This window comes from Rattus norvegicus, chromosome 3 (genome assembly GCF_021556685.1).
Source record: "Rattus norvegicus strain SHRSP/BbbUtx chromosome 3, alternate assembly SHRSP_T2T, whole genome shotgun sequence".
Taxonomy (NCBI): Eukaryota; Metazoa; Chordata; class Mammalia; order Rodentia; family Muridae; genus Rattus; species Rattus norvegicus.
Window position 1 is genome coordinate 122,895,703 of NC_141536.1, and position 22,275 is coordinate 122,917,977.

General features: G+C 41.8%; 1 protein-coding gene across 51 annotated transcripts in view; it reads left to right on the top strand.

The window, feature by feature from the left end:
• Positions 1-22,275, top strand: part of Plcb4 (phospholipase C, beta 4) — a 359,160-nt gene that overhangs the window by 206,159 nt on the left and 130,726 nt on the right. For 45 of the 51 annotated variants that reach the window (XM_087648851.1, XM_087648887.1, XM_087648845.1 and 42 more), the window contains 1 exon segment: positions 17,027-17,125. The exons of 4 other annotated variants lie outside the window; for them this stretch is intronic. In XM_087648851.1, coding sequence (XP_087504977.1) covers positions 17,042-17,125 — 84 coding nt within the window. In that variant the 5' untranslated portion in view covers positions 17,027-17,041. 51 annotated transcript variants of the gene reach the window in all.

The window sequence follows — 22,275 nt, forward strand, 5'->3', positions numbered from 1 at the left end:
CCCATCTCACGGTTAGCTGTCACAAATCCCGTAAGCCAGTAAAATCAAAACTCTAGAGGCTTTTAATTTATTAGTCAAATTTATATCAGTAAATTCTCAACCCATAAAAACCCCAAAGAACTCAGAGCCAATTGATATGATATAAGCTGCCCACTTAGATTGGACAAATTGTCCTGTAATAATCCATCCCTTATATGATATTCATAACTACCTGTGGCTATTTAAAGCCACACAGATCTATGGCGTCCTTTTCTTCCTCCATCTTCCTTCCATCTCCCCTCCCTCCTATCTCTCCGACCTCTCAAAAAACTCTCAGCCCGCCCTCCTTTTCTACTGTTTAGTCACAGACGGTAGCTTTGTCTTTCACCTATCCTCACCTGCTTACAGACAGTAATCTACAAGAAGGTAGTCCCTTCAGTTAATCATGCCTCGCTCTCTGCGCCTTTGTTAACCCCTCTTGAGGCTTCCACAGCTTCCAGAGGTCGTGTGAAAAGTAGTCAAAGTTGCATACACGTGTTTGGGGAGTGCAGGAGAGAGTAGCCAGAATCTTAGGTGAGGGTCCAGTCATATTCCTGATACTCTCCTTCTCTGAGGGAAGGCTAAAAGCAAACAAACAAACAAAAAAACAAAACAAACAAAAACCAGGTCAACCCATGATGACGTTTGTGGGTAGGCACAGCCAAAGAAATGAAAATGTCAGCCATGTTACTCAGAGGACAGGAATCTACAGCAACACTCTGTAAAAGTAGTACTGAAGACGCGGGTCATTATTTATCACTGTTTCTATGGAACATGGGGAAGACAGACTTAAGTGTGGAAGGTAGCCATTAGGAAAAGCTCTTTCTTTTCTGGCACTGCATCTGATCATCTCTTTCTTTAGACTGGAGGCATCTGCAAATGTTGTCAGGCATAATTTAGGACTTGCCTCTTGTTCCAGGAGAAGAATTGCCAGTTCTGTGGGCAGCCATGTAAGCCTTGAGAGGTCTACAACACATGTCTTCTTAATAGGCTGTGAATGTGTCTTGAGTTATTACATCTTCTTTAAAACATTAACCCACAAAATGCAATGGGAGTAAGAAAGCTGAGGACCTTACCAGCAAGGTTATATTTATCTTGATTTCAAGGACAGAACATTCTAGAGCACTGTTAAAATGTTACAGAGAATAATCAGATGTAGTGGGTCTGGAGTGTGGCATGAGTCAATTTCCGAGTGAATCTGTTTATTAACAAAACATCTCCTGAGACCTGTATGGCACCTAACCAAAAAGACTTCTGTGGTCTTCTTTCTGGATATCTGACCGTAAGCTAAGCCTCTTAAAGCTCCTAATAGGTCTCCTGTTTGTAAATCAAAGAATGGGGTCCTTTTTGGTGATGTTCTGATTATGGGTTCTCTGCGAACTAGAGGAAGTTCCTTTCTGTAATCAAGGATCATAATGTTCCAACACATATATTATTAATGGGAATTTTATAGTTGGAGAGATGGCTCAGTAGTTAAGAGCACATGTTGCTTTTGCAAGAGGACCCAGGTTCAGTTCCCAGCACCCATGATATTCACAACCATCCATAACTTCCGTTCCAGGGAACATGGTGAACATACTTATAAAGGCAACACACACACACACACACACACACACACACACACACACACACACAAATTAACTTAAAATTTTTATTTTGGGAGAAGAAAACCAACAAAGAAAAACACGTGACAATAATTTCACACACTGCCAAACAACAGGCTTCAGTTTTCAATTCATATCGGGCGTGTTCTACATTTAACCTAGAATTCATGACTTAGAAAACTTAAGTTAGCCATTCCAGGATTATGGACTCACATACAACAAATGGCTGTACCTTAGTTGTCATTTAACATGCCCAAGAAGGTCTCAGAAACAGGAAGGGTTATGAAGAAAAACAAAGTTATCATTGGCGCTTGCGTTAGACTTTATCTTAAGAACACGAGCTCAGTTTGCTGTCTACTAAGACCTTAACCCGTGTTTTCATCTCATTTCTTTGTGAAGGGAATGAACTGTTTTGATAAGCTCCTTCACGATTGTAGGGTATTTTTAAAGTTATTCTTTTAGAACTAATAGACAGTGAAGCTGTTTTCCTGATTTTCTTTTTATCCTCTGATTGCTTATCTGATGTGAAAAGGGTGGCAATATTTGAAGAAAACTTAGTTGAGTCATACAAAAATCTTAATAACTTCAGGCTTTTGGAAAGTTTCAGGCTCTTGGGGAATCTCTGTATGCTAACATAGATTTTAATATTATGGAAATGCAACAGTGACCTTTCCATAAAGCTTTCACAAAATTACTCTGTGATATAAGCTACCAGAGACATGGGAACTTTCTTGAACTGAAAGTACACAATATTGATTTGCATTTTGTGGTTTATTTTGTACCTATTTTTCAGATCTCTTGTATTTTTCTTTCCTTTATGCTAAACAACACTAATTTTCATATTTTTAAGCAGGGGAAAAGGCAAGTTTTTTTTTAAGTTGTATTTTCCTTGTGTGCCAGCTCGTTTGACTGTGGTTAAAGAATCTATTATCTCGATTCTAATAGGCTTCGCTCTTCAGAAATGAGTTGACAAGATAGGAAACTCCATTAGTTTGTTTTAGCTTTTTAATTTTAAGACATTCGGGCACAGGGGCCTGAAGCAGCTGCATGTGATGGTTTGTGACAAGTATTCATTCAGGATATTGTATTCAGTTTAGAAAACAAAATGATTAGTATTTGGCACACAAGCTGTGACTTCCCAAAATTGATGTTGGCTAGAATCCTGAAATCAAGAGTTCTTTTGTCTTCCAGAGATTGGCACAGAGATGGCTAAAAATGTCTAAAGCCTGAAGCTAGTAGCTTTAACTTCTTGTTACATTTTTTGTCAGTTCCAGTTTAGGGTAGAAAAAGGCTTAGGATCTATAGTCATACTTGTCAACTGCCTTCTGGGCTCTTCCTCATGGCTTGAGTGTTTCAGGTCCCTTTTAATCCATAACCCCAAAAGATGATGGCTCCTCAAGAAGCAGAGAGCTGTTCATTTTAGCAGCATCAAGACTGTTGCAGATGGAAAACGGGGTAGCATTCTGCAACAGCCAGCCATTCAGCAGCTGACTACTCTCTCCTCAGCTGTCACCAAAATTCTTTCCAGAATGAACACCAGGACATGGTTCACTGCATATCTGTGGTGACAGAATGGTTAGACTTTGATTCACAGGAATTTGTAAAGAGCCTGGAGTGGCATAGTGACTTGTACCAATCCAGTGCTGTTTTCTGAAGGACAACAGAAGAACAGATCAATCATGTCAGTCATCCAGCAGACAGTCATTTGGTCACCTCTAAGAAAGAAAGTGACCATCTGCATCCTTAAGTGGATCATAGTAGCTACTCTGAGAACAGCTCACTTCATGGTAAAATAATTCTTAGTTTCCTGGTGATTTATCGTTTGGTTGGGCTGGACATATAACCTATATAATAGAGTACTTATCTATCATATGCAAGACAATAGGTTTCATCCCTGGCACTGAAAAATAAAAATAAATGAACAAATAAATGCAATTATGTGCTCCTGAGGTCATTGGTCTTTGTGATTCTTACTCTTGACTGAAAATTAAATGACCTTATTCTCCCCTCCTCGAAATACTTGAAGAAGTCCCTTGACTTAGCCTGAGAAGTCAGGCTAGGGTGCCGATGAGCTTATTTTTATCTTCATTAGTAGGTGATGGGACAGTGCCCACCTTGCCTCAAGTTTTTGGCTTCAGATCTCAGTCTATTACATGGAGAACTCACTTGGACTCTGCAGTCATATAGACCTTGTGTGACATAAATGGTTCATTTTCCTAGGGTTCCTCAGACCACTGTTCTGTTGAAAAGCTTCTGAAGATTGTAGCACAAAGGGTCAGGGAATCCTTAAACAATGGCATCTGTTGGTTGGCTGAGATAGTCATACCCTTTGATTAAGCACTCCTGAAAACTGATTAAGGTTTAAGCAACTACCTCTTCACCATTAGCTCATTAAAGTTGAAGTTCACCCACAGTTTAGGTATTTATTATATGAAAAGGCCAATTTCCTTTGCACTGTAGCTGTTTTGATTGGTAACCTCTGATTTCGCTTTTTGTTGTTGTACCGGCACCTGAAGTAATTAGGCAATAAAGAGAGAAGTTTGATCTCATATTTTTTGTAGGCTGATGCCTGACCAGTCAACTATATCGCCTTGAGTCATTGTTAGACAGTATGTAATTATGTAGCAGAAGAGAGCCATTCAACCACTCAACCACTGGGGTACCAGTGTCCTCTTCAGGAGCATGTCCCCAATAACTTAAAGACTTCACACCATGGCATGCCTCTTGAAGACTTTACCTCTTGCCAGATATTGATGGGTTGAGGACCAAGCCTTTAGCCTGTGTCCTTAGGAACAACACGTTAATCCAAAACAAGCAGCATCTGTGAAGATCTTGACATGACTTGCTGTTACTAGATGTCAAGAATTGTATGTATTCTTCCTAAAAACCTTTTCTTAGTAGTGAGCTCATCTCTGGGCATGTTTGGACACCTGACCTCCCAGAAGAAGGTGGGTGGAAATGGCTGAAGAAGCAGCTGAATACAAGGAGGCATTGAAGTTCTAACATGGGGTCAAGAATGATGATGTTACTTGATTCCCATGGAAGGAAGAAAAGATGAGGGGCAGGAGCTGGGGCAACACTTCCTGCAGAAAGAGGATCTGTGGGGTAGATGGAAGGTAAGAGTTCGATTCTAGTAGCTTATGGAAAAGTATAGCCAAGATAATGATAGAGTTTGAAGGCTCAAGGCTTAGATGACCAACAGCATTTGAACAGAACATTTGAAGTAGATCCCATGTTTTAAGACAGTAATTAGGAAATGACAGTGTCAAATGCAGCCCTTGAAACAAATTTGGCCATGAGAAGATGCAATATTGGTGGTCAAAATCTATATTAATTATAAGCCTTCTCTTGAAAACTTTTAGTATCACAAACATTAAGTGACAGATGATATATTACCCACAAGACACGATTTATTCAAGGTATGGTCAAATTGGATGTCATTTCCTTTAGTTTTGGAAAGAGAAGAACTAAAATTAAAACACATGTAATGGCTGAATGCTGTTGTGATTTTCCAGTGTTAAGTGTAGACAACTGTATTGATTTTGTTACAACAAAATCCCACTACAGATAGTCCTCAGTTAGCACTGTAGGCCACTTAGTGCAGTGCAGCAAATACTTAGAGCCTGCTTTTTCTTCCTCAAATTAATATTTCTTTATATTTAGAAAATCCTAAAAGGAAGGATTAAAAAATAAAAATGAGTTTATACGCACATTTAAATTAACAGCAAGTGCTCTTTCCCTGTAGATAATATAAAATATTTCCCGTTGCCTGTTTTTGATTTGGAAGTTGAAATAATCTGTCCTCGGGTAATGCTAAGGTAGGAAGCCAGAGGGTATTGTCATCTGGACTTACCCTTCAGTGATACAACCTTTAGTTTAGCCACATGCTATTAAGCAGCTTAAAGAAGACCACACGGATAGGTCACATTCCGTCACGCTGTTTGAAGACCATTCCTTCTGAGCGTTTTACTGTATTTAGGAAGACTGCTATTGAGAATGGAGGCTGCAAAGAGTAGGAAAAGCCACTCCAGGTTTGAATTCTAGTTCTGAAATTTTCTGAAGTTTATTTTCCACTGTTTGTGACTGGAATGGAGCCCATGAAAAGGCTTAGCAAGATAAGGCTTTCCGTCAGCGTTCGGTGCGCATATTAGGATGAGCTTCAAGCTCAGTGGATGGGGTGAGCAGTGGTTACAGTCTCAGCACACAGAGGCCCAGTTCTGTTTCAGCTCATCCTCTCCTTGCACCTGCAGGAAGCTATCTTGTCTAGCTCACTGCAACTCCATCCTCCTTGCCTGCAGCCGCGTGGCATTTTAGAATCTGTTGGTTTAGACTCTTTCCCTGAAGAAACAAAATAATTGATCACAGATGACAGGAAGACCAAAGCAGTTTCCAGGAACGTTGCTTATTAGTACAGACACTTGAGGAAACCAAGCCCATGTTTTACAAGGGGCAGCGAACTTAGTTAAAGAAACCCCAATTTCTGCTCATTTTTCCCAGGCTGGCTGGAATTAAATGTCAGAGACATTCACTAAAATAGTATAGGCTACAAACTCTTGGGAATGGCCTCACATGTGACTGACCTCTGGTATCTTCCTGTTGCCTCTGGGCCTTGTTAGAACGAAGGATGTTTTTTAGTTCCTACCCAAGCTAGGGAAGCAAACACACTTTAAAGCAATCCCATAACAGTGCACCTCTTATGAAAGGGACAATTATTTGAAGACTGTTGACCTTACACGGATTGGGAAAGCGTTTGGCATCTTGTAAGTGTGCTTTGATACTGAAAGGCTGTCCCGGGAATGCCACCTTGTCACTGTGCTGCCCTTTGCTCTTCAATGCACAATGTTAACACATTGTCTGATGTCCTTCTTGGTATGGCTTTTGTTGTGGGAAAGAAATATATTCCAGGAAGGATATGCTGGGTTTTAAATAACATCTACCCATATAGGCTTTAATCTACTCACATAGTAGCTTAAATAATGCTCAATCCAACTAGAAGAAGAGTCTGGAAAACATGTCATGTACAGTGTACAGACAAGGACACATGTTTAACCTTGAAGAGGTTAAGTGTACCCTCAGCACCCAGCAGCTGGCTGTCATGGAGCTGAGCTAGACTCACAGTCACTTATGTCTGATTGTCAGTTTGTTTACTGTATAAAAGGCTTAATATTCAATATTAATTCTGTATAGGAGGCTGAATGTGTAGTTATAGTTAGGCCCACTTTTAAAGCTGTAGGCAAAATGCTTATGGAACTGTGAAATTTGGCTGTCTCCTGTTCACTCTTCTAATGGAACATTGTAATGTTTATCTCATGACATAAGTATCAGAGCCTATATGACTGCCGTGAACGAAGAAGATCCATTCTTACTCACTGGGCCAGGCTATCCGATGAAGCCAAAGGCAGCATTTGCTGTGTCTATCTCAAGCTTCACTGCTGTTTCTGAGCTTTGAACCCAGGACCTTCTGCAAACTAGGCAAGCACTGTACCTTACAGCCACAGCCCGACCACTAGTTTTATGCCTATTCTCAGGTCAGGGAAGAAGAGTTTCCCACTAGTTCACATGCCATCTGCTTGTCTTGTCTTAGAAACCCAATTAATACACGTCTCGTCACCAAGAGTAAAACATGCAGGTTTTGATTTACGTGTAAATAAACCACAAAGGAGTCAAGTGTGAAGAAATGACAAAATAAAGATGCTTTTTAGACAAAAGCATCTAATAAATGTGTGAAGCGATTATAATAGGTCCCTAGAGTGGTTTCTCTCTAAGAGATAAAGAGGAAGGTATAAAGAATTAGAGCCGCCTCACTGTGCTCATGAAGGACACTACAGAACCCTGGCTTAGTGATCGTTCTGTCCCTGTGAAGAGCCAGCATGAGCCATAAGCAAGGCAACTCCTGTGAAATAAATCATTTAATGGAGGCTGGCTTACAGTTTTAGAAGTTTGCTCTGTTATCATGGTGGGAAGCAGGACAGTCTATAGGCTGATGCTGGAGCAGTAGCTGAGAGCTGTATCCTGATCCATAGGCGGGGTTTGGGGGATAAGAGGGTTGATTCTTGGCCTGTGCACAAGCTTTTAAAACCTTAAAGCCCATCCTCAGTGATATAGTTCCTCCAATAAGGCCACACACCCTAATCCTTCTGCTCTGTCAAATAGTGTCATTCCCAGATGACAAAGCTTTCAGATTTATGCAACTTTGGGGATCATTCTTATTTAAACTCCCATACCCCTATTCCATATCCCGTGATCAGGACTATTTAAAGAAGCCCTTATGAAGGAAAAGACAGGTCAGGTAACTATATGATCATATTTCCTTATAGTGATTTTACACAAGATATTATTGTAGCCTGGTTGGAAATGGAACAGTCTTACTCACGCACATAAACCACTTGGCACAGTGGTGACTGCCCCATGGTGACCAAAGAATAGGTAAAAAGCAGTGCCAAGAAGTAGAGGAAGGGACCCAAAAGATCATCAGTTAAAGTGATATTTAACCCTTAAGTTAACTGACATAAAGGAATTTGTATTTCTCCTTGCACACTGTTTGCAGGTTTATGCATTTAAAAGCTAAAACGAAGCTGGAATTAAGACTTGCTTTTGTTTTTTTTTTTTTAAAGAATTTGCATAGATTTAAAGAGAAGAACAGGGCTAGAACAGTGGCATAGCAGTTAAGAGCCTGTACTGCCTTTGCAGAGAACTGACCTTCAATATTACTGTATTCTATTATAATTATACTGCATGACCGAAAGCAAGTCGGGGAGGAAAGAGTTTATTTCAGCTCACAATTCTAGTCTATTGTGGAAGGAAGTTAGGGCAGAAACTGAAGGAGAGGACATGCAGAATTATAGTGTACTGGACTTCTCTTCATGGCTTATTCAGTCTGCTTTTCTATACCAGCCAGGACCACCATGCCTAAGCTAGGTCTTCCTATATCAGCCATTATTCAAGAGCATGCCCCATACCTGTAGGCCAGCCTAATGGAGGCAGTTTTTCAATTGACAATCCCTCTTCCCAGATGACCCTGCCCTGTGTCAAGATGCCCCCTCCCCTGGCAAAAAACAAAACAAAACAAAACATAGAATCAATACAGAAAAACCAAAACCTAACCAACATACCAGTACCCAAATGAAATGAATGACAGCTGCTTCTGACTCCAGTTTCAGGAGATCTGACTGACCTCCACAGCCACACATACACATGTGCATGTATACAGAGAGAGAGAGAGAGAGAGAGAGAGAGAGAGAGAGAGAGAGAGAGAGAGAGAGAGAGAGAGAGAGAGAGAGCCCAAACACACACACACACACACACACACACACACACACACACACACACACATCAAAGATTACTAAACAAAATAACTTTTAATTTGAAAATTTTAAAGTAGAAAAATCTTCCCTAAAGACTTATGTTCAAAGCACTTTCTTCTCACTTTCCTGACTTGTTTTTTATCAGCTCCATTGCTGAGTTTAATTTAAAACATTTGAAGGTTTGAAATGGCCCCACTTTGAATACACCAAGTGATCTCCTGTGGGTCGAGGTTTATTTATACTATGTTTCTTTAACTGAGACTTATTTTCCAGCCATAGAGTAATAATACCTTTGGGTTATGATCATGGAACAACTGTTATTTTCATATGCATCTAGTGCCTATATATTGCATTTTCTCCATATATGGTTTGGACTCAGTTTCATTATGCGTGGTTATGTGTGGTCTTCAACTTTATCCTCATCGTATGACTCCTGTGTAATAAATAGCAGTGGCCTATTTATAAAACAGGTCAGCTAGTGTTTACAAGGAATCTTGATTAAATTTAATAGTTCATTGTGTGTGTGTGTTTATTTTAATAAGAAAATATTTTTTTCAAAGAAAGGATCCTTTGAATCTCTGAGTTCGGGCCTGCCCCATCTACAGTTTCTTCCCTGTGTTATGCAATCTTGTCTTGTAGTCTTCAGACTTAACACATATTCATGCCTGAGGCAACTTTCAGAAAGATTATCCAAGGCAAGATAAAATAAAAACCTCCCCTTTGAAATACGCTGATAATTAAAGCAAAATTTGAGCCTGTAAAGTAGGGTTTTTTTTTTTTTCTTTTGAGAAGTTTGATTCGTGTTGGTGACATTTTTATCTAATTGGGAGAGAGCCAGACCAAGGACAACTGAATGGCAAAGTAAGGGAGGGGTAGGCAGGAGAGGCCTATGAGGTTACCTCTTAAAGGGGATAAGAAAGCCATGCATTACACAAAGATAAGGTCAGGGTGTCATTCATCTTCCCCACAACTCAGGTGCCAATGAGAGCTGTACGCACTTGTGGGGAGCGGGCTGAGGTGCAGGGCATAGAAAATGGTGAAGATATCCAGTCTAGAAGTGATTGATAAGCTCAACCAGCCACAGAGCAACATAGAGAATCAAAACTTGTTCTGCAGACTGCATTCCCGGCAAACAGTGGTGTTTGTCCTTTGAGACCAGAACACTGGGACATTTGGAGACTATGGAGGGGAGAGCAAGTACACACAGAAAAAGTGCCTCAGTGTGGCTAACAAATACTAATTTCCTGTCCTGGTTTGTCTTTAGGGTTGGCTGGAAGTTTGTCATTCATTGTTTATTGGTATTCAATATACTGTCATTATAACAGCAAGTAGTGTCCAGATCATTATAGAGTTCACTGTAGGTAAAGTTTAGATTAACAAGTTGCAATACAGAGGCACAAACTGCCAGTGAACTTTTAGGAGGCGACATGACTCCATTTCTGTAAGGGTAACTGGTGATTAGCAGCACCTCAGTTAGCATAGTCAGGAGAATTTCCCACAGCCATGCCTACATAGTCTACATAGTCCAACAGCGAGACTCCTCCTGGCTCATTCGGGAGTGCATCAAGTCAACAATTAACACTAAAGGTCACAGCTCCCTTTTCCAGACCTAACCCTTAAAAATTAAGCCTGAAAGAAATGTTTAAAGGAGTTACCCACTAACTCCCGGCCCTCAGTATTAACTCCTGGCGTTGACTGAAAGGAACTACCCGCACTCATTCTCCATGTCTCTGCTTTCTGAGGCTGAGACGTACGTTATAGACATGTGGCCGCTCTGTTACTGACCCTCACTTTCATCCTTCTTGCCCATCTGGCTTCTCTCTCTCCTGGACCTCCTCTTCTCTTAGGTAGATTCGATCAGTTGTTCTCCATCTTTAGTCTATATCAGAGTCACCCTCCTAGCTGGATATACCACAGCTTCTTGAGCTCTTTCCCCCAGGATTCTCATTCAGAAAAGATGAGCAGAGCCTGCATTATACATAATGTAATAAGTCCCCCATTGGTGGTTGCTGTCTGGTACCTGTGCTAGTTTCCTGGAAGGCTTGGGAAAGTTCATCATGATGAGAAAGAAAGATGCTATAGAGTATGGAAGCAGAATCCTAAGGTAGAGATTCCTCCCATCTCAGCAGTCCAGCAAGCAGAGAAAAGGTAACGTGTAGGACTTTCTCAATTTTCCCTTTTGGTCAGCCTGGCACTGGTGGTACCCAAAGTTCAGGTCTAGTATTACCCCCTCAGTTAAATATCTCCAGAAACGTTCTCAAAGACATACCCAGATGTTTCCTGTGTGATTCCAAATTCAATGAGGTGGCCAGTGAGGATTAAACATGACAGCGCCCGCCTCTTAGAAGCACTGATGTAAGGTAAGCCAAGAGAGCCTGAGCCCTCTTTGAACTTTTCCCCATAGGATTCCAGTTTGAATCCCCACTGTGAGCATCCAGAATCAAAGGCTGTCAGCTCAACAGCACCAGGAAAGAAACTGAAGCAGGGTGGATGGCAGCCAAAGTTGGTTTTCTCATTTTCTCTCCCCTAATGTCCTTTATCTTTCCAAGGACAGGACTTCCTCTCACACTGGAAATTTTTGGTTAGAATACCTGAAAACAAGGGCCAGAAGGACTGGCATATGCTCTGTTTGTGCCCTCTTCCGCCTACTGAAGGTTCTCTATGTACATGGGCAGTTTGCTTAATGTTTTCCCAGAACCTAATAGAATACCCCAGTGTGAGAGCGAGGAGGGCCCAATGCTCTCTGCACAGCTGTGTAGGCTAGCAACTACTAGTCAGGGAGAACTTGTTTTGATGAATGATTTTTATCCACCATTAATTCCCTTCTGCACTTGAAGATTTTAGGGAATTCTTTTCTTTTTGTTTTATTTGTTTGTTTCTGTTTTGTTATTGTTTTGTTTCTTTGTTTGTTTGATAGGATCAGCAAGGGTGTGAGAGTAAATTGCCCTCTAAGTCACAGCCAATGCCATGTGGATCGAGTCCCAAATACTCAGGAGGACTGATTGAGTCTAAGACTTTATTGCCAGCCTGAGCAACATGGTGGGACTCTGTCTCTAAAACAATCATAGCAGGCCCTTCATTTATAAGATTTGCAGTATTCCAGGGTCAACTAATTTTATTCCTCAGGGCCTTGAGGTTAACAATGTTGATCCTGAGTATTAAGCCCTGCTAAAATGCAGCTGGCATTTATTGTACCACAGTCAATAAGATATACTTTATTTCAGATGCAGAATTGATCTTGTTATTCAGATGAATATACGTGTAAAAGTTCTGCAGAAACCAGTTTGTTGTTAGTGAATTAAAGTCATGAGATGTAGCAGATGTGTGCTGTATGAGGTACAGGTGAAGCTCCACACAGACGCTAACCATTTCTACTGGTAGGAATATACCAGATCTCAAGAATTAAAAGGTATCATGCAGTAAATCTATAAGATAGAAAGTTCCTCCTCCTTTCATTATCAGGCTTCATGTACTGCAGATAATTTTTTCTATACTTTTGCATACCTGGTGTTGTGGTAAGTTTGTTTCCACTAGTATCACCACAAACATAGGAGTAATGTATGGTGTCCTGTTGATGCGATGGCTGTATTGGCACTAACTGATGGACTCTATTACCTTCTGATCGGTCTGCCATGCACACCAGCATGTATGTGCATGACTATGTGGATATTCTAGCTGTTCTCGCATCTCTTCTTGAATCATAACAAATCAAAATTTCTTCATCTCCATTTCTACGATTTATTACTATAAAAGGGGATCTATATACTAGTGACAATTTTATTTCTGCAGTATAAAAATACTATTAAGCCAGATATGGACCTAATATGCATTTTGGAGCACAACCCTAGGAAGACACTGTACAGTCGTATGCCATGTACTATTTACATGCAGAGTACATGCAGAGTATATGCAGAGTATTCTGACCTCTGCAGAGCTCATTCTCCCTCAGCACTCTGGCTCTCCAGCATAAGTGATTTACTTGCATCTTTCAGAGGGAAGGAGCTTCCAGGCAAGAAGTGATTAACAGTGGATTATCAGAGTAGAAATCCCCAGTCACGGACAACTACTTTAATACAGTTTCAGCCATGTAACCTGCTTAAGAGGATTTGGGAGGCCTAGATGTATACTCAGATGGCAGGCGTGAGAAATGCTACAGTCAATCAACCAACGTCCAAGCAGGGTGGGGGAAGGGACCAGCTTCAGTTGGGGAACAGCTGCACTTTTGTTATATTCTGTTTCTTTGAAAACTGATTATCACAGTCTGAATTACATTGCTGGACTCCGAAATTGCTACTCTAACACCTGGTGCCCTGGCATACAGTGTGTATTAAACTGAAGGAAACTGCAGGATGGTCACTTACTAACTTTTCTCTTTTTTCTATGAGAAACCCTCATACCTAGAGGAAAGGAAGAAAGACACAGGGATGGCAAAAAGAAACATAGTTTGATGAATGTGACATTGTACCTCATTACCCAGATATTACAATTTCTCATATGGCTGTCCACATGAAACCTGTGTGTAAAACAGTTTTGTCCCACTTCTACGAGTCTTTATTTATGATAATTCCATGTCAGAAATATGGGCTGTGTGTTTGTGAACTCTTTGCATCAACTAGACTTCATACCGGGTTCAACATGGCAGAAGCCATCGGTTTTTGAAATTGTGTCTAGAATCCATGACAGACTAATTCTGACACCATCGCAATCCATTTTATTTCCAAAAGCAAGAGTAGCAGGGCCTCTCAGCCTCAAGTAGAGAAGCTTCTTTTTGCAGTGGTTGTCAGTCAATACAGAACGAGCCACAGAGGGGAATAAGTGACTGACTGTATGTGTTCAGCCTAAAGGAGACATTCCTGTCAACCATCCCTTTATCCGACAAATCTGAGGTAACATTATGGAAGGAAAAAGAATGTACTAACTAGGGCTTGTGTGTGTGTGTGTGTGTGTGTGTGTGTGTGTGTGTGTGTATGTATGTATGTATATATGTATATATATGTATATATATATATGTGTGTATGTGTGTGTATATACTGTATTAACTGCTTTGCATTCCTGTGAGAAAAAGGAAGGAAGGGAGAGAGGGAGAGAGAGAGAGAGAGAGAGAGAGAGAGAGAGAGAGAGAGAGAGAGAGAGAAGAGAGAGGAGGAGAGAGAAAGAGAGAGAGAATAATCTAAAGTCAGAAATATTTATTTTAGCTTATAGTTCATTAAAACATTTTGCCCAGCATCATTTGACCGAGGGCTGTTAGTCTGTGGTGGGGCAGGTATTTGGACAGGGAGCACCATATAGGGCAGAGGAAAGAATCCAAGAGAGGCAGATAAGTTTTCTCTCAGAGCCCCTTCAAAGTCTGTAAGCTATGAATCTACAAATGTATCAGTCCATCGGTAAAGTCAGAGGCCCGGGGATCCAGTCACTTCCCAAAGCTTTGGGAGCAAGCCTCCCACACACAAGCTTTTGAGGGACATTGACCATCTAAACTCTAGTAGCAGGAAACAGTTTGGGTCATTTTCATTCTTTTATTTGCTTAACAACATATTGGGAGTATTTATATTTGCTTCACAAAAGCTGTGAGTATTCTTAGGAACCCCTCTGCTTTGCCATTGTTAGGCAAGCAACCCTTCCTTTGCAGCCTGATTTTAATAAGCACAAGAGTACTTACATGTGTAGGGTATTTAAGCGGTTGCTTAGTTAGACTCACAGACAGCTAATGTTTTTCTACCTTAAATGGCACGATAGTATTTTTGTCCACAGACTTTGCATATGTTAAGTTAGAATCAATCCTGCTGGTAAAATCGCTATTGGTGACTGGGGACTCTCAAGGGCATAGAAATTAATTACAAAATTCTTTTCCCGCAAAGTATACAAGAATACTCCTATCCTCAACTTTCAACACTATTACTTAGTGCCATTCTTAGTCTTGTACTCCATTTTTTTTTTGAAAACGCTATTTAATACCTCGATGAAGATAGAGATATTTTTAGCAAATGGGGAAATTATTATTAAGGATATGTCAGTGTCAAATTCCTAGCTTGAAGGAAAATGAGGCATTTGAGAGTTCAGGGTGCTCTGCTGATAGCCTTAGTCTGTTTTCAAAACGCCATAGGTTCCTATTTAGAAGTACAAACAATTAACTCACTTGTGGCTAGTGAAAATTCCATTTCAACTTCTTGTCTCTGAAAAATAACTTTGGGTATTTTTGTCCTGAGTTTTAGGAGTCATGCTGAGCTGTGTGGTCGTCAGGGCATCTTCTTCTCGGGGGCATCCTTCACTGTGTGCTTTGGGTCCTTTGTGTCCTTATACTGGTTCTTTAGATGGAGTTTTCTGCCTTCTCTGATGAAGGAGCCCATCCATGGCTCCCCTCCTAGCTCTTCCATGCTCTCTGCAGGCTTGGGAGAGTGTCCCTCTGGCTGCCTGTGTGAAACAATCTGTCCAGTTGTGTAAGAAGCAGACAATGGGCCCATGTAAAACCAGCTGGCCTCTTTCCAGTAGCCGCTCTGTGTGTTTACACTGGAAAGGCTGCCCCATTGTGTCATCTCTTTGATGGCCATTCCAGTGAAATCCCCATCCTCCTCAGGTGGTTCCTTTCCCTTGGGGCCTCTGTAGTGAGGTAATGCCTTTCTAGCAGGTGGAAGAGGGGAGGAGGAAGTTAAACCTTCAGGTTCTTTGTAGGTGAGGACTTTCAAGACAAACGGAGAATTTGCATGGAAGAACATTTAGCACGGACCATAACCTTTTAGCTGCTTGGGCTGTTTGAGGTGCTTACAAAAAGGGAGGAAAGGCCAGTCCCCTTCCCATCTTTCAAGAGGTAACTTTATTCCGGGTTCTCTACATCAAGTTGAATTACTAAACATACCTTTATTTGCTTCTTATTTTAAAAATCAGTTGATTGGGTCAACATTATCTGTTGCTATGTCTTCAGCTTCAGAGTGTCATCCGTATAAAATAATTCAGTTGCTGACCCTCATGCCCCAGGAAGTATTTCAGAGAATGGGGCTCCCTCCGGTTTAAAATCAGACAAATTTGGGATACTTCTCTGCTATTTTCCCAAAATGCCTTATTCCTTGGTTTGATCCCTGGATCTCTGAACAATATTAAGCCAGAAATGACTTCTACCACTAATGTTGATGTACTCCCTAGAGAGCAGAGCCAGAGGCTAGCAACCTTTGGTCCTGATGTTCCTTCATGGACGGAAGGAGTACTTAGGTGGGAGGTGACTATTTCAGTAGCGAGAAAGGTAGAGAGGCAGAAAACTGATGCCCTTCTGGGTGCTTAAGTCTGGGTACTTGTGTCGATCCTAGTAGAATCAGAGTTAAACCAGTGAAAGACAGCATAGATAGTTAGAAACTCTCTTTTCATGATTGACATAAGCCTTTTATATTAGAAGTCTTTGTTTGTATTCCTTTCAGAGTTATGCCAAAGATAAAAAGTGCAAGGGATAGTTGGTTTGAGTTAACATCCTAGAACACATGAAACTCTACAGTGACATTCTGTGCCTCCTTACATACACGTTGGCAAACCCACAAAGCTACTATATTGTATTCTTTTGAGTTTCTCCAAATCTCTCTCCTTTCCTCTTCCTTTTCTCCATAGCTAGGGTCTGTCTTGGTTGCCCTAGATGGCCTTGAGCTCCCGTCTCAGCTGTTCTCATAGTAGAAATTCTAAGTGTACCACTGTTTCTGCCTCACCGCATTGCTTTTTATTAAAAAAGTTAATTTGTCTGTCTGTGGTTATAGGGGTTGAAGAGAAGGCCTCACACATGCTAATCATACAGTATTTCTGAGTTGCACCCCATCATCATTATACTGCTTTTTGGTATATCATGCTGACATCGGCTTCCCATGTGTAGTTGCTGAGGTGACCCCTGGGGCCATTTCTCTCTGCAGATATTTCACAGTGAAATATGAAGTGTTTCTCCAGGTTTCAAGACAAAGAGGAAGAGTTTTGGGGTCAGGTGATGGGAAGACACAAGAAGGAAAATAACTGATGAACCCTTATGGACTTTTGTCACACATTTGAAGAAAGTAAACATGAAATGTTTACACTCTGATAACCACTTGCACTTCAGTTGTGTACACTAATAAGACGTTTGTTTTTCTCCAGGTCTTGAACACCATCATGGCCAAACCTTACGAATTTAACTGGCAGAAGGAAGTACCCTCTTTCTTGCAAGAAGGAGCAGTTTTTGACAGATATGAAGAGGTAACCATCCTGTTATTCTTTTTCCCTCTCAAAACACTCTAAAAAATTATCTAGTTTTGATCAGAGTACTGAGTATCCTTTCACACCAGTAACATCTTTGAGGCTTATAAATTGCAATGGCAGAGGGTAAGGAATGGAGTAGTGTGATAAAATACAGTCGGCGAGTTGTTGAATGATCACCATGCACTCGATGAAATGATAGCAATGATGCGTGTCATTTATTGAGTGACCTCCCTGTGCCAATGAGTGTCTTATTTCTTACTTATGTCTTACTTCGTTTCACTGACGAGCTCCTTATAAGGTGGTTGCTACCGTTGTGATTTTACAGATGGGGCTCACACAGTCACAGTTTAGTTTAATGAAGTGCTTTTGGCAAGCTTTTCTCGTAAACCTTTCTATTCCCTACTCCTGTAGCAGTGCTTGGGCGTGGTGCTAGTCATTTGTTTGCTTGTTTCATTTGTACAGACCGTTATGGCCAAAGCTTTGCACACCTCTGCCTCTGTGACAGTTTATTTTTTATGCCTTTGCAAAGTATCAGTGGCTCCAGGCTTTCCATAGAGCCAGACATTGAACCACCAATGAGCTAGAAGGCCTAGAAGGGTATTGGAGGTTGAGAGGGACCTTCCTCAGTCTACCACTGTGTCAAATGGCAAGGGGCCATATTTTGGGGCTGTATGTTGCAACCCCACAAGTGCCGTGGTTCCGTAGTGTGGGCTAGTGTGAGACATCTCTTCTTGGTTACTGAAGTGACTCAAGTGATTTTCAGATTTCTAAGGCAATTTTCCAGCCTTAGAAAATCTGTAAGATAGTTTACAAATACTATTTGTTTCCTCATAAACCAGAGAGGGTCACCTGAAAGAGACCTCATGTGATCACTGGCAGAATTTTGTCTTCCTTAGTGCCAGGTAAGCAAACGCATACGAGAAACAAACACTTGTCTTGCAGGAAACAAAGTGCCACATGATTTCGTGGCTGGAGGAGCTGAAGCTTTTGCGCCCTTTTTGATCCTTGAGATGACTTCCTTGGCTTCTGAATCATAGCCACTCGCATTTAGAAAATCTTAGTTTCTTGTGCTTCTCTAGGCGTGTGCACTCTCCCAGCTTAACCTGAATTCGAGGGTGAGGTGAGCCTGGAGGGAAGAAATACCCAACAAGTGTTAAACTCAGTCCAGCTAAGCTTCACTTTCTTCACTGTGATTTCCCGAGGAAGCACAGTGAGAGACAAAACAGAGAATTTTAAGTTTATAGAGTAAACAGAGTTCTTTCCTAATAACACATCAAACCAGGAGCCAAATCAGGTTTCAGGCTGGATGGCAGCCAGTTTTTCTTACCACTTTCCAATTTTGTAACTTGCAGTATTCTGGAGCCACAGACATTAAAGTACACACTTGTAAAAATGTAACCGGAAAAGGTGTCCTTTCTCCAGTTTGTGGGTAAACAACCCTGAGACACGACGGCTGACTGCCAGTGGGAAGAAGGAGAAAGAAGTAAAGAAACGGAAACCCAGGCATCTAGCCGCGTCATAACACAGGGGCTGACCTGTGAAGGAACATGCACGGTTTCTGCTCTGGATAACGGCTAGCTCATCTGCAACAACAGATTAGCTTCCACACAGTCAGGGCAAAAATGTTTAATGGTTACTGAGTCCCCCCCCCAATAATTTTCAATGTACTTATTACATTTATGCATTATTTTTGTTGTTTCTATATTCCTGAGGTTTTTTTTCCTTTGAGGCAACTGAAATTTCATAAGTTCACACATTGCAGTAGCATCTGTAATAACATCCAATTCTCTTGTCATGATATTTCTATTCAACATCTAGCTAGTGGTTCTGTTAAAATATTAAAGGTGGCACACTTCTTTAATCCCAGCATTTGGGAGGCAGAAGCAAGCAATTTCTCTGAGTTCGAGGCCAGCCTGATCTACACACACAGAGTTTCAGGACAGCCAGGGCTACACAGAGAAACCCTCTTTTGAAAACAAACAAAACAAAAAGCCTCTATTCCTTCCAAACTTGACTTGACTTATAAGTTACTTAAGTGCAAAATATATTTTGTTGACTAAAAAACGTTTACTATTAAGTTCCTAAAGAATCCCTCTTTCAGAAGAGAAGGGCAGCGGTGCTTGGCAGATGTGCACAGCTCGGATGTCTCCTTGTCTTTCACAGGGCTCCTTCCTATGGGCTTCCATGTTATCCGTATTCCTCAGTGCTCTCTTGCACTTTCTTAATGGCGCCCCCACGTTCTCAATATCCAATCCTTCTCGATGACGCTCCACATTGCTTCACTCCAAAAACCCGTTTGCACACCCAATCTCGGCAGCACATGAGTATTGTGTGATAGAAAGTGACTTTGTTTAAAGATGTGGGGGCAGCAGATGAGAATGAGGGCGCTTCACAGTGGAACCACAGCCCTTTCGAGGAAGTTCCCTTGCCCAAAATCCTCTCTTTGGCCCCAGTCTGCAACCCAGGTGCGTGTCTGCCTTTAACATGTTTAACCATTTTGTGTGTGTGTGTGTGTGTGTGTGTGTGTGTGTGTGTGCGCATGTGTGCACACACGTGTGCACATCTGCAGGTGCCCTCTTGTGTAGAGGTCAGAGGACAACTTGCTGGACTTGGTTCTCTGCTTGGAACTATGGGAGTCTGGGAATAAACTGGGGCTGTCAAGCTCAGTGACAGTTGCTGTTACCCTCTGAGACCCCGCCCCCCGCCCGCTACAATTTAGTTCCTCTTCTAGAGTCATTTTTCAGTTTCCTCTCTTCGTCTCTTACAGACATGTTACTCAGTTACTTAGAAAAGATAAAATTCCCCATCTCAAGCAAGGAGAGAAAATTCTGGTCCCTGGTCATCTGGAACAAACCCCTCCATGCAGACTCTCCTTCACCCTTTCACATCCCATTAGCTTGTAGTGCTGATTCCTGGTTTAAATGTGGGAGGTTGACAAGGGAAGAGCCTTGCCCTTCCCTTCCTCCTCTGCTGCCTTCAGCAAGCATTGTTCTACTGAACCTTTGCGCTGGGTCTGCTCAGAGTCCATGACAGCACTAGCCATGCACGGATATCCTAGGCTTGCTGAGTGCCTAGTGGGATCCAAGACAGGAGTATTGCTGTATTTTAGTTCATTTAAATTGAAACTTACATAACTCCCTTCTTGGGGCGCACAGCTATCTTTGGCCTATATGTGCAGTTATCTCAAACTACAACCAGATTTGAAAACACCCTGTTCCCCTTTCACAGCAAAGAAATCCCTCAGTTCCCTTCATCTGAATCTAAGCCTTTACTGCCACTTTTTCCTACGGACATCCAGAACAAGGTTTTAAATATTTCATAGCAGTCAGTCTCTTGGCAGAGGCCAGTCCCTTCCTCCAACCCAAACACCCAAACTTCCTTAATCCCACTCATGAGATTCCTTGTCTTTTTTGTGCTGGTGTTAATAGACAAAAATCACACCGGTCTAATTTAAGGGTCTTCAATGTTTCTTTGTTTTCCATTAATTTATTTGTTCACCTTACATCCCAATATCTAGCCTCTCTCTCCTCCTAGCCCTGCACCCTACAATCTTCCCTTGTCCCCCCTTCCCCTTCACCTCTGGGAAGCAGAATCCCCTCTCCTGGGTATCACCCAACCCTGGCACATCAAGTCTTTCCAGGACTAGGTACATTCTCTCCTACTGAGGCCAGAGAAGGCAGTCCAGTTAGGGGGAATGGGATCCACAGGCAGGCAACAGGTCAGGGACAGCCCCCGCCCCAGTTGTTGGGGACCTGCATGAAGACCAAGTTGCACATATGTACGGGGTGGGGCGGGTAGGTCTAGCTTGTGCTAGTTCTTTGGTTGGTGGGTCAGTCTCAGGGAACTCCCAAGGGTCCAGTTTAGCTGATGCTGTTGGTCTTCCTGTGGAGTTCCTGTCTTCACTGTTTAATCTCTCCCTTCTCCTCTCTGTATTCCTCACACATCCTAGGCCAGTGCTCCCCTACTGAGCTGTGTTCTTGGCCTGGCTCAGCTTAACTCTTGAGTCAAACAACACTTCATTCCATGTTTCAAAGTCAGTGTTTCACTGAGCCTTGTAGGAAAGGCTGGCTTCGCAGACCAAAAAGGGCCAAAGAAAGCAGCAACAGAAAAGACAAAAGCATTGGTCATTTCAGCTACTTCCTTGTAAGGATGGAAAGGTGATTGCTTACTGTAACACTGACTGCTTCAGGTCATATTTTCACGTGAGGATAAATTCAGAAACCGGCCTGTCAAGGAGAGCTGGCCAGTGCCCATCTCTCTTGGATTCTGGGAAGGTAAGACAGAACAGAGTTGCATTTGGTAAGGTGTAAAGGTGGCACGACAGACCCCATTTTGTTTTCTTTCCTTGTCTGTTGGGCCTTGTGCAAGCTTGGTCTGCATATTGCCTTCCAGACCTCTCCTCCTACATGCACAGAAGGGGAGGCAGTTGGTAGCAACAGCTGCCACCAGGCAAACTGAAGCAACAGTTGCCAGGGCAGAAACAAGGGAAGGCACAGACAGGGGGCCAGGTCACCTTGTGGAGCACAGCATTCAGTTGAGGAAATGTCCTGGAAGCCCACACAACAAAGCCTTTCAAAACGTTTCCAAAGGAACTATTCTGATTTAAACATATAACTCCCCCTAAAGGACAGTTACAGGATGGAAAGGCTAATCATGAGGTCTTTTACTTCTAGACCCAGATCACGTGATTCTTTATTTAAAACAAATATAGAAACAAGTCCCTGCATTTATAATTGATGGAATAGTAGACAGCTGATTGAATAGTGGCAAATTCTTTTATAAAAGTAAGTCATTTGAGGGCACGCCCTTAAATAGTGCCCATTTGACACCGAATAAAGAAAGTAGTCATTCTTCATTTTACTTCCAAATTTTAGCTAGTTTCTCTTATACCTACAAGGTCAGGATATTGGGTTCCCAGAGTGAGGACTAGCTAAGTAGCACCTGGTGTTTGCCCTGATGGGTCCTTACAGAGATGGTCACCATGATAGGGCTTCCTAGGTGCTCAACCTTTAGAATCAAGCTGAAGGTACTATTTAATTGCCACAAACCAAACGGAACAACAGCAATAACAAACATACAGAAATTGTAAGTAAGTTTCCAACAGATGTTGGAAAGTAAAAGGGGCTGGAACCCTGCAGGAGAATACA